Raw genomic sequence first — 13,505 nt, forward strand, 5'->3', positions numbered from 1 at the left:
TGCGGTCATAGAAGTAGACAAGCAGGGCGGCACAGCACAAGTTGCGGAAAGCACATAGACATGAACTGCGGTGCGGTCATAGAAGTAGACAAGCGGGGCGGCACAGCACAAGTTGCGGAAAGCTCATAGACATGAACTGCGGTGCGGTCATAGAAGTAGACAAGCTGGGCAGCACAGCAAAAGTTGCGGCAGAGTAGATAACACAAGGTAGCGATAACGAAGCAACATGGACAGTCACAGGTGTGGTCAACAGAGGTGCGGTCATCAAAACAGCTAAGTGGAGCAAAGCAGCAAACAGCGGTGTGGTCATCAGGATGTTGCGGCAGAGTAGATAACACAAGGCGGCGATAACAAAGCGACGTGGACAGTCACAGGTGCGGTCAACAGAGGTGTGGTCATCAAAACAGCTAAGTGGAGCAAAGCAGCAAACAGCGGTGCGGTCATCAGGATGTTGCGGCAGAGTAGATAACACAAGGCGGTGATAATGAAGCGATGTGGACAGTCACAGGTGCGGTCATCAAAACAGCTAAGTGGAGCAAAGCAGCAAACAGTGGTGTGGTCATCAGGATGTTGTGGCAGAGTAGATAACACAAGGTAGCGATAACAAAGCGATGTGGACAGTCACAGGTTATGCAGGTAAAACCAAACTATTTACAATAACATTGTTAGATTGTTCTAAATGAGGTGGTGAATTTTACTTAGGTATCTGACAATATTACCTGAGGCGCATTTGATTGTTGCTATTCTGACAAGTCCATCTTTGCCAGGGTGCAGCGCTAGAATTCTGCCTAGTGGCCAGCTTAGCGGCGAGGTGTTGATTGATTTGACTACAACCAAATCATCAATCTGTAAGTCTCTTTCAGTAACCTTCCATTTTGTGCGGTTCATTAGTGTGCATAGATATTCTTTTGACCATTGGCTCCAGAAGAATTGCGTCATTTGGTTACAATGTCTCCAACGGCGAGTTGATAGTATTGGCGTTGGCTCTGGCAGACCTGAGTAAGGCATTTGATTGTGTCCTGCATGATATTCTGCTGGAGAAACTTGAAGTGTATGGAGTTGTATGTCAGGTCCTTGCCACCCTGGAATCCTACCTAACAGACAGAAGGCAGATCCTTTTGCTGGAGGGAGTTAACTCAGATCTTCTACAGGTTAATCATGGGGTGCCACAAGGATCAGTGATTGGACCCCTCCTTTTTCTGATTATGATCAATGACCTTGGTTTTCTGGGAGGCATCCTACTTTTTGCTGATGACACCACAATCTTTGCCAGAGGGAGAACACCAGTGTTGGCGCAGAGGGCAGCTGCAGATATTTTTGGACTAGCAAAACAGTGGTTCAACAATAAAAAGCTGAGTCTAAATGAAGACAAGACACACGAGACTACCTGTAGCCTCAGTACAAACCAGCTCATCAATCTCACTGACGTCAAGCTACTAGGATTTACGCTGGATTCAAGACTAACCTGGGGTAGCCATACCAACAAACTTTGTCTGAAGCTATCCAGGGTAATATTTTTACTCAGATGTCTAAAGCCTCTTATTTCAAGGAAGCATCTTGTTGAAGTCTACTTTGCCTTGTTCCACAGCCATATTATCTATGGACTGCAGATGTGGGGACATGCGCCCAGATGTAATGCACTGCTTCTTCAACAGAAAAAGGCATTAAGAATTTTGGACTCAGCCGGATACCTTGATCACTGTTGGCCGATCTTCATCAGACTGGGTCATACAGTGTTCAACCAGTATATTCTGCTCTCTTTGCTACACATAAAAAGTCATTTCACTCACTCAATGACAAGAAGAGCCAATAAGCATTCGTATAATACCAGAGGGAAAGCAAAAATTGATGTACCCTTCTGCAGATTGAACAAGAAAAGAGACTGAGACAACGCACTGCCAGACATGGTGAGGGATCTGGATGACAGAAGTTTTGGTGGAAGGATTAGAGCCTGGCTGAGTGGGATTCCATTCTACTCTGTGGCTGAATACTTTGAGGCCGACAAGTCTTTAATTTGATTCAAATGATTTAGAATCCGACCGACCATCTCGATCTATTTTTTTAAGCTTTAAAAACGTTAATGTTTGACAAGTTTTGTAAAATTTTTTACAATCAACGATGACCAAATTAGGTCTGAATATAAAATTACGCTGTCTATCCAGGAAGCTGGTCAATGACGAAGGACAGAAGTAAGTAAGTATGAAACAAACCACTCTCGGTCTCAGACAGCACCATATCGCGCATGCGTTACTAACGGTTTTTTCCTGTTCCATTCGGTCAGATCTTTGAATGTAACGTTCTTTGTGATGATGGTTACCGAGCACCATAACTGGAGCCGTCATTCCATTTTGATGATGATATTATCCAATGATGATTTATCATTAAATTCGATATAATAATCAATATATTATCATAATTTCATTCAATATAAGAAAGAGTACTTTTCAATAATATAATTATTGCTGAGAGGTGCTGGCTCGAGGCTGAGAAGCGTTAAACATGGAGTACCACTAGGCTCGGTTTTGGGCCCTCTGTTGTTCATATTACTCATGAACGACTTCTCAAGCGGTCAGGAGGCAGTGCTTTTTGAGGACGACACCACCTTGATTGCCAGAGGTGTCACTGTGGAACAGGCAAAGGAGGAGTCCGCCAGACTCTTAGAAGTAGCTAAGTTGTGGTTTCTTGCCAACAAGTTCAAATTAAATGAGGATAAAACAAACATCTTGGTTTGCTCATTGAAAAGACAGCCAGTCGTATCAGATCCAGTAAAACTATTAGGACTCTGGTTGGATGAGCGATTGAGCTGGAATCATCATGTGAATCAAGTATGCAAGAAATTGTCCAGAGTGCTGTACCTCCTTCGTAAGCTGAGATGTGTGGTGGATCAGAGAAGTCTTGTCATGGCTTATCATTGGCTGTTTCACAGTCATATCATCTATGGATTGCTCTTGTGGGGTCACGCACCAGCTGTCCACGATGTGCTGCTACTGCAAAAGAAGGCTCTGAGAATAGTGACATTTTCAGGCTTCAGGGATCACTGCAGGCCACTATTTAGGGATCTTGGGATACTCACAGTGTACAGTCAATATGTATTGTGCTCGCTCATGTATATCAAGAAGAACCTGGTGCAGTTTCAAAAAAGGTGTGATATACACAGCCACAATATGCGACATGCCACTAGACTGGAGGTACCCCGGAGCCGACTGGCAGGGAATTACAATAGCTTTCCTTCGCAGGCAATAAGATTTTTTAACAGCCTTCCTAGACCAATTCAGGGAACACGGAACTCTTGGTTCTATACCACTTTGAAAAATAAACTCCTGGAAAAGCCACTCTACTCACTACAGGAGTTTTACAGTGAACCTCTTTTTGGGAGTCAAGCACCTCCACAGCGTGAATGACAATGTAGGTTATTTTTATTGAGAATTCCGACACTGCCTATCTGGAAACCCCAGTCATTGGCAACGACCTCAAGTTAGTATCAAGTTAGTAAGTATAATTAATAAAATATAACGGTTGTTATTTAACTAATGTTAAAACTATGTCAGCATATTGTCATTTCAAAGCAAAAACCTAACCCCCTAACATCCCCTTTTATATTTAAAACATTCATAAACATAAATCTTTGTAAAAACCCATAATCCCTTCCAGAATATTGCAATATCAAAGCAAAATCCTAACCCTCTCCTAACCTATCTTTTCCCCTTTGAAATATCAAAAACCATAATTCTATCTGCACCCTAGCCCTTTCTAGCATATTGCAATTTTAAAGCAAAAACCTAACCTAGCCTTATGAAACATTATTAAATATAACTTGAAATAACCTAACCCCCAACCCTTTTACATCCAATACTTTGTATTTCAAAGCAAAATCCCAACCCCCTAACCTATCCTTTCACCTTTGAAACAACAAAAAACATAACTCCACCTGGACCCTAACTCCTTCTAGAATATTGCAATTTCAAAGCAAAAAACTTACCTATCCTTATGAAAAATTATTAAATATAATCGAAATTAATAAAACCTCACCCTTAACCCTATTTTCCCAATTAGTTGAATTTCTACATTGTTGGTAAACAATGTGGCAACCTTACAATGGTTCAATTAGTTGAATTTCTACATTGTTGATAAACGATGTGGCAACCTTGCAATGCGTAAAAGAGAAAGCGCCATCTGCTTTGTTGAATGATACACAAGGATAGCAACACCATTGCAAATCACACACTGCCATTATAACGTGGACCTCACTATAGATACTGAAAGAATACTTTTAAATAACTAAGTGATAACTGTGACCGTTGCTGGCCGTTACTCTGTATCTGAGACAAAGAGAAGCTGCTCCACCAAACTTGATAACGGCATCATATGATTTGTGTGCTCTCCACAGACTTTAACAGCTGATCTGTATTGACCAATAAAAAGTTGTTTTGATCTCAGTTTCTTAACGCAAAATCTTAAATTTTTAGTCTGCTAATCTGCTTTTCAAATTTGTGTCGTCTCTTAAAGCTTTCTGGAAGTGCATTTATTTTAACAATAAACTGTGAAGTAATTGAGTAAAGAATTGCAAAATAATATTTATAAAGTTAGTTCTTATTTAGGCTATACAATATTGCAACGTCTTTGTCTTTGTTACTAGATTGTAATCAAACTAGGTATCTGGTCATTGTTTTCTCTTCATCCGGGTTTTGTTTGACTATTCTTTGTAAGTTTTCAAAATTGAATTTATTCTTGATTCCTTTGATATTAATAATTATAAGTAGTGTTTAACATAATTCATAGGTACATCTCGAAAAAATGAGAGCTATTTTTTTATAGAGACAATCAGTTGAGTCTCATAGCTTATTGAGCGTTAAAACCTAACCTAGGTTGTTTTTCCTCTATTCATTTTTTAGCGTATCAAGTCTAATATAAAATTTTAATTGTACAATTCGTTTTTATAATGAGCAAACAAGAAAGTTTTAATGGTTTAAATAATGAAGATAGATTGTATTATGTATTTTCTAATGAGGATAAGATTTCAATTTTTTTAGGTTATGGATAATCGTTATAATAATATTATGAATTAGCAGATAACCCGTGCTTCGCAAAGGTCTAATTAAAAACTAGACCTACTGAAATCTTGCCTCCTGTGGTTTGGGGGAGCTTTGAGTTGAACATCGTACTCAAGAATTTGTTGAAACCCAGAATACACCCACAGTATCCCTTGCTTGTCTTAGGAGGCGACTAAAAGGGACCTCTTTTTCAAAGCCCTTCTTTTCTTCTTAATATGCTTTGGAACTTTTTATTCCAGAATGGTACTTTTTCCATTGACTTAGCTTTGTGCCATTTTTCTCTCTTTTTTATCTGTCGGAGTTCCTTGGTCATATTTTTACTTCTTCTTAGGCCAACTCATGGTGTGATGAGGACCGAGCTGATGGATGGTGCTTTTATATGTTGTCTCTAACGGTGCCTGCAGGATACCTGCAGGAGCCTTGCCTGGACATACGGGGCTCTGTCTGGGCTGACTCCACTTTCCTAGCTGTTCGTGGGAACCACATGAACAAACTGAACCCCAAGGCAACTTTAGAAGTTGCCTTCAAATCCATCGGGATCTGCCCCATCAGGACAGGTTCCTCAATCTGAAATGGGTGCTTCAGGAAAACAGGATGTTCCGTTGCACTCTTATTTAGAGGCTATCAACATTGACAAGGCGCTACTTTATACTTTCTCCTGATCACAACATGGATGACTTAAGCTCAATCACATCATCCCAACTGGAGAGGAAGGAGTTTCTCAGACCACTGCTCAAAGGAGGGCGGCCATTCAAGCAAAAAACTTCGTGAAAGAGGTGAGGCTTTTGACCCTGCAAAGTATCGAAGGAGCAAAAAGAAAAACCCAAGAGACCGGGGATGGGTGAAACTCCAGGCAAAAATGTGGGACAGGGCAAGAGGCTGAGTAGAAGGGTGTCCTGTTGCCAGGCGTCCTAGAAGCAATTTGACGACCCCTCCCTCAGAGGAAGGATCTAAAAAAAAAGCCAGGAGTGGAACTCACATAGGTCACGAGTTGGCGGATGGAGAGACCAAACCTCAAGGAAGGGCGGTCTTCCAGGCAAAACTTCTTGGTAGTGGTGAGGCTTTTACCCTGCAAATTTTTTTGGGGGGGGAAATCCAAGAGACCAGATAAGGGTGAAACTACAGGTACAAATGTGGGTCAAGAGGATGAGTCAAGGGTGGCCAGGTGCCCTAGAGGCAATTTGGTGACCCCTTCCTGAGCGGAAAGACCTACAAAGAAGGCCAGGAGTGAAACTCACGTAGGTCACGAGGACCAATCAGTCTGCCAAGAGACTACCAAGCATATCATACTGGATTGCGAGAGACTAGGGACAAGAAGAAGGGCTTTGTTTGGCTGCAAGGAACCAGGTGATGAATGGGATGTTGGTATAGGGAAAAACTCTTGGATCTTCTAAAGTCTAAAGGACACAGGTACGTTTGCCCAACTAATGTACTTGGGAACACAATAAGCTCCGGTTGACGTGTGGTGCTCTTTGAAACTTTGGATCCTTGAATGATTACATACTGAAATCTTGAAGACTTCAATATAGGCCTATAACCATCCTCAGTAAATTAAGAATCTATATGCAAAATTTTAAGTTAATCAGTCCAGTAGTTGAGACGTGACTATGCATCATTCGTGAATTTCCTATCCCGTACATGTATAAGCCAATTCTTTCCTTTATTATATTAGGCCTATGGATTATATTGCAATTATTTGGATTTATCCATATAATAGGAAACGGGAAGAGGAATACAATATTGGAGTCATAAGAAAAAAACGATTTCATAGTTCTTAGTTTTAGCTCTAGCTTGTCACCCATGAAAAACGCACCAGAAATCATGCAGGGTTTTCTTAGGAGGGCGCTGGAGAACACATTTATTGATGTACCTCGCATGAAGATGTATTATTTTAAAACTGAAAAAACTATCTAAATTTCTTAGATTTAACATTCCTTTGTATTTTAGTATTACTCAAAGCACGGCAATGATTACTACTTATGGGCCTAGTTGCACAAAAGTCTGTTAAATTTTAACTATAATAATAATTGACGTCTGCGTCATCTCTGATTGGTTTTCGTGGCATTTAATCACCATTAAAATTTCCACAGAATTTTGTCTAATTAGATCATTATCCCCTAATTATCAAAGGATGCGGTTGGCTCTGTGGTCGTGCTCCCTGATAAGCTTGTGTGAGCATCACCCTCAGAAAAAAATATTCTTCAATGTTGTTTTCCATCACTAACTGCTTATTATTAAATCACTTTTTGTTATTAAAAAGAACGACAACAGTCAAAAATTTTTACAATAAATGAATTAATTACTCACTGTGACAACGAGATCTTTCGGCAGCTCCGCCATTGTCAACCAGGAAGATGGCGGACCTGCCGAAAGATCTCGTTGTCACAGTGAGTGATTAATTCATTTATTGTAAAAAATTCTGACTGCTTGTCGTTTTTTTAGTAGCTAAAAGTGAAGAAATATTCATTATTATCCATTTATCGATTAAAGATTAAGCAAGAACTTGAATCAAAGTATTTGTAGAATAATTGATTACAATTTGTTTGATTGTTGTGTTTGCTTGTGACAGTGAGAGATGGACGGCAGTAGCTCAGAGGAAGATGATGCCAACTGGGTGTTCTACAGAGATCGTGCCGAATGGGCAGATCTGCAACCCCTTCCCCAGGACGATGGGCCACATCCTGTTGTGGCAATTGCCTATTCTGATAAATGTAAGGATATCACATTATTGTAGTTGCATTAAATGTGCTTGTAAATCTATGATCTTATCTTTTTGAAAGTTGACTGGAAAAATCATGTTTCCATTGACATTTCATGCTTTTGAGAAATTTGACTTGAAGTCATGTCTTTTATTCAAAGATCATTACTGAACTTAATATATAAGACACATACTGCTGATTGAAAATCAGTGATTAGAGTCTTTTTTTCTTTAGGGCTACTTTTAATATAAATAAAAATATAAATCTGAGTACCCTTTTGTTGAAAATGGCATTAGTAGCCGAAACATGTCGTGAAAAATAATTTAAAAGGGTACTCAGATTTATATTCTTATTTTTATCAGTGATTAGGTTTGTTTTTAAATTGATATTGAATTTATCAAGTTATGATTCCTTCCTAGATTAGAACTACACAGATATTGAGATTCACTCTTCTTTTTAGGGCTACTGATTACTAAAACACAATAAAAAATTATCAAAAGTATCCTTTATTTTATTGCTACACAACTAGTTTCAACTCTTGCAAGAGCCATCTCAAAATGTAATATTCACATTTATATTTGCAATTCACATTATTTACTTGATACATGTGATATTGATTTATATTAGTGTAACATGAAATTTACACTTGGAAATGGCTCTTAAAAGAGTTGAAACTAATAGTGTTGCAACAAAATCCTTTGTTGTTATCTTCGGTACAGAGGAAGATTTTACGTTTGGTCAGCAATTCTCAGGGAGATATTTCATATGAGAACCTTTTGAATAGATGCAAGGTTTTGAATATGAAAGGTACATTTCTGTTTACTTTGATTTTAGAAAATTACTTCAGCAAAAAATATTTAGTTATGAAAGTTAATCGATATGATTTAAAGAATGAGAGGAATGTTGTAACATTTACTTCGAATAATTAAGCCAGAAACACCTTAATCTACATTGTACCAAAAACTCCCGATAATTCACCCGATAATTGTGCTGAGTTTGTTAATATGCGCCAGTTGAAAAGAAATTTAAAGATTTGGTTGAATAATACACTTTAGATGTAACATCATGTAATTCATTATTAATGTATTGTATTGTTGTAATTCATTCTGTTCTATTTGTTGTATGTAAGTTCAGGTTGACTATATATTTAACACTTTTGAGATTTTTGAGAGGTGAGCCAACAATTAATTAATTTTTTTGTGTAGTTGAGAAGTTGTTATTGTGGTAATTATTCATATTGAAAGAAAAAGACTAAGAAATTGTCAAAAACCACAGATTTATTGATACTTGGTAAGACCGGTTCCGGTCAATAAATAAATAAATCTGTGGTTTTTGACAATTTCTTAGTCTTTTTCATTCAATTAATTAATATCATGATAATTTCAACTGTTAAGTAAATTCTGTAAGTAAATTTAACAGTGTAATAAACTGATAAACAAATTTAACTGTTAAGTAAAAATAAAGTTCTCTGATATATGTATATTTATATTTGAATTTAAGTAAAAATAAAGTTCTCTGATATATGTATATTATATTTTAATTTACATGTTTTGTATATGGTACCTTGTCCGTCAAGCAGCCTCTTTGAGGTTCGCTTAAAGTAACTTATCTACTCAATAAACGTTTTTTTATTCCATTCTATTCTAAATAAAGGGTACTTTTGTTTGAAATGGTTTTCAAAGAAATATTTCTTATCCTTCCCGTTACACCTAGGACATCAGTGTCTTAGTACCTTTCCAGCTATTGATAGGAGTACGTTATTGTAAGGAGAAAGTTTCCATTCAATTATAAATTTATCTGGAATGTTGTATTGCTTGGAAATCTTCGCTTACTCTGTACAACTCTGTTTCAGTCCGGGATGTTTATGATTACTTTCGAGGGGTGTTGAAAGTTCACGAACTATCAGAACGGGCCCTGGACTTGACCCGAGACGCTGTTGAATTGAATGCTGGAAACTATACAGTCTGGCAATACAGGCAAGTTTTAAAAACCTTATGAAACTGAAAACTAAAACAAATCAAAATGTTTCAGTAAAGTAAGTAATTTTTCTATTGGAGAAATTTGAAAATGTATAAGCTAAGAGTTCTTGAGAATTAAATTTGATAGTTTTAAAAACCGGGCATTAATATGTTTTCAGTGGAGCTTGCTGTGGCCGAGATAGATTATGTTTCTACGTATTTTGCTGTGAAATTTACGATATTTTAAAGCTTAAAGGGGCAATATAAAGTTTAAGATGTGTTCTCATTATCTATCAGTTTGAATCATCGTATATATTTTTTCTAGTTTGCACGGTAATTACATTAAACATTTTACAGAATTTTCGAAAGATGAATACCTTTAGGTCAGGTTCTGGATGCCAGCCGGCTTTAGGAGCTATTATCTTTGTCACTGACACCGAACATTCTTCTCGGCTGATTGTGAAATGAAGTGGTTTTGTAACAATCAACTCATTGTGCTGTGATAGCTGAATTCCCATATAATTTCAATTTATTTCAAAATAAAATTTCAATAAAAACAGTTTACATATATTTCAATCCCTCTAGCTAATAGTATTATCTCTAACTTAGAAAACATATCTTAGCAAATGGAGGTGTATGAGTAAGCTTTATCCGTGCAATATGTCCCAACTATTATACAAAAATCCAGCATTAATATTAGTTTGTTGAATATTAATATTAGTTCAAATTTGGGAAAGGAACGTTACATTAGTCCAAGTTTAGGGCTTCAAGCCTGTTGTTCCTTTTCCAATCATTCATAGTTGAGAATGATATTGTATCTATAAATGTATAAATAAATAGTTTTACCTTATAAGTGCGTATAGTACTTTCTATTCTAGTCTGTCTAAAGTACATTAGCCTATTTATTCTTTTTTCATAAAGTAAAGTGAACGAACTATGATATCTCAGTAAATTTCTATATATTAATTTATTGCTTGAAATTTTATGTTCTTTATTGAACAACTATTTTTTCTTATGATCCAGTTCTTAAGAAATTCCTTGAGTAGTTTTGGCTGTCATTGAGTAAGATCACTTTGTAGAGTCGACATTGGCAATATATAAGCTTAAATTTTCTGTTTACTTCGAAAATGTATAATAAATTTAGTTTCTTCTTCTACAGGCGAGAGATTCTGAAGCATTTGAATAAAGATTTGAAAGAGGAAATGGCATTTGTTGAGGGTGTCATATCAGATTTCCCCAAAAACTACCAAGTGTGGCACCATCGTCAAGTTCTTGTAAGTTGGTTGAATGATGGATCTGAGGAGTTGAGTCTGACTGCCAAGATGCTAGCTATGGATGCCAAGAATTACCACGCATGGCAACATCGTCAATGGGTCATCAGGACGTTCAAGTAAGACATTGCTCTGGCATTTATTAATCTATGTATCTCTTCAGCTACGCCTGTTGCTCTCTCCTAGTCAAATACCTTAAAGAGACCCACAATGCCTATGCCTTCCCAATGATAGCTCTTACTTGAAATTGAAGCCCGCCATTGGGGTATTTTAGCACGAGATATTATATCTATATATTAATGTAATGCTATAGATTACAAAGTCATTGGTATGTAATAATCTTATAGGTTGCCCCCTCAATGGCCGATTTCAATTCCAAGTACGACATTAGCGCTGTATGTGAGTTTATGCATCTTTAAGGTCTTTGCTCCTAGTCATACCTATATGATATCCAATTGTATTAAGGCTATGCAAAGGTTAAAAATAAACTTTCTACTGGTGATATTTTCCAAAGTTTTACGATTTGTTATTTTATGATTTTACGATCAAGCTATCAAAATGAAAAAGTTTCCTCAGGAAAACATTTTTTTTCGATTATTACTTTTTGAGATATTAAAGTTTAAATTTTTGGGAGAGAACATTTCAAATTCGGTAAGGGATGAATCCGTGAGACTCAGAGGATAAATTCTTCATGGTATTTTTGATTGAATAAAACAATAATTTTGTGAATATATCATTTTTTGAGAAAGTTATTCAATTTACTAAAAATTACCAAAAATAACTTCTAGTTGAGTTATTTTTGGCCATTTATGGTAAATTAAGTTAACAAGTCAAAAATTGATATTTAAAAAATTTTGTTTTATTCAATCATGAAGAATTTCCATAAACAATCACATTTTGTTTTATTCAACAATACGATGAAGAAATATCATGATCCTGTAAATCTCATTGATTTATCTCTTACCAAATTTGAAATGTTCTGTCTCAAAAATTTAAATTTTAGTCGCTCATATCTCAAAAAGTAATCGGAAAAAATTTTCTCCTGAGAAATATTTTTCATTTTGATAGCTTGATGATATACAAATCTAGAAACTTCGAAAAATATCACCAGTAGAAAGTTTATTTTCAGCCTTTGCACAGCCTTGATAAAAGAATAAAATGTATTCAAGCCTTCCAAAAGTTTGATGCCAAAACAGCCGTCTTTAAACTGATTTTCCAAACCATCTATTGACGATAGGCTACTGTTAGGGTATGATTACATTGGATGTGCAAGTGCATGCGAGACCATGCATAAGCATGACCACGCGTGCCGATGAAAAACAAAATTTGGAAAGTCATAGCAACATGCTGTGACTTGTCTGTCGCTGCTCACACGAACGCCACCAGCAAGTGCACGCGTTCAGTATGAGTGTTTCTATGGCTCATTCCAGATTTCGTTTCTCATCTGCACGCGTGGTCATGCTTAGTCTCGCGTGCTCTTACACATACATGCATCCAAGGTTATTATACCCTTGGGTAGTTTTAACCGTTTGAAGATCGCTGAACAACTGAGCGTGTGTAATCGATAGCAGCGTCAGTCTCAGTCTCTCAGCTCAACTACTCACCTGCAACTTGTATTTGGACTTCAAATCATTCAGTGAACACACTAATAACGATGTTTACGCTCATTATAAGATATATCATAACAATAGAGTATATCTTTAATGTTTTAAACTATCGACAAATAAAAATTTTTCGACAAGTTTTTACTGTTTAGCGCACATTACATAATGTAAGGTGCTACTACGTTAAATAATTTATCTAACGCTACAATGAAAAGTTGAAGGTGAGGCCGGTTACAGACGAACCACTTTCGCATGTGAGATGTGGGAGCTACTATTTTCCTTCTGTGGTACCACAAACGCAGCGCATATGGAATGCATACATTTGTTTGTTTGGTAGTGGCACTGATACTTCCACATGGCGTTGCGCGCGATGGTATTGATTATTTTCCTTGCGATTGTGTTACCACTGGTTTGAGCACCACGCTTCCCCTAGCTTCTATACCAAAATCGCACTAATGAGCGTTTTCTCAAATGTAGTGTGAAAGACTCTCTGCTTAAGTCGTATTGTTCTGTGGTATGTCGGTCCCACATCTCACATGCGATAGTTGTTCGTCTGCAACCGGCCTTAATCATCTTGAGTGGGAATGAATCCTAAGCGATTCAAATAAATATTTTACATTTTGCAGCTGTTGTAGTGGGGTGTGATTCATATGTGCGATATTTCGTATGTGCGAGAAGCAGTTGATCGGGAGGATCTCAGATGTGCGAAATTTCAGCTTGTCTGCTTCCCGTTGCTTTGTGGATACAGTGTTATACTCGTATGATACTATATCATATTCTGGATTGATACTGTATCCTGAACAAATCATTTCAAATAATATTAACATATTGCCATTCAAAAGCCAAATCCTAACCTCCTTAACCTTTCCTTTTACTTAACCTAAACCCAATTGAACAGATCTCAATTGAACATTCTTATTTG

General features: G+C 37.0%; 1 protein-coding gene across 1 annotated transcript; it reads left to right on the top strand.

Moving 5' to 3' along the window:
- The first annotated feature begins 4,402 nt into the window (after positions 1–4,402).
- On the top strand, positions 4,403–11,117 carry LOC120356367 (protein farnesyltransferase/geranylgeranyltransferase type-1 subunit alpha-like). Its single transcript, XM_039445295.1, has 4 exons — positions 4,403–4,702; positions 7,621–7,762; positions 9,603–9,726; positions 10,868–11,117. The coding sequence occupies exons 2-4, from the start codon at positions 7,627–7,629 to the stop codon at positions 11,100–11,102; spliced, it is 495 nt and encodes a 164-aa protein (XP_039301229.1). The 5' UTR covers positions 4,403–4,702; positions 7,621–7,626; the 3' UTR covers positions 11,103–11,117.
- The last annotated feature ends 2,388 nt before the right edge of the window (positions 11,118–13,505 follow it).

Source organism: Nilaparvata lugens, unplaced genomic scaffold (genome assembly GCF_014356525.2).
Source record: "Nilaparvata lugens isolate BPH unplaced genomic scaffold, ASM1435652v1 scaffold6571, whole genome shotgun sequence".
Classification (NCBI taxonomy): Eukaryota; Metazoa; Arthropoda; class Insecta; order Hemiptera; family Delphacidae; genus Nilaparvata; species Nilaparvata lugens.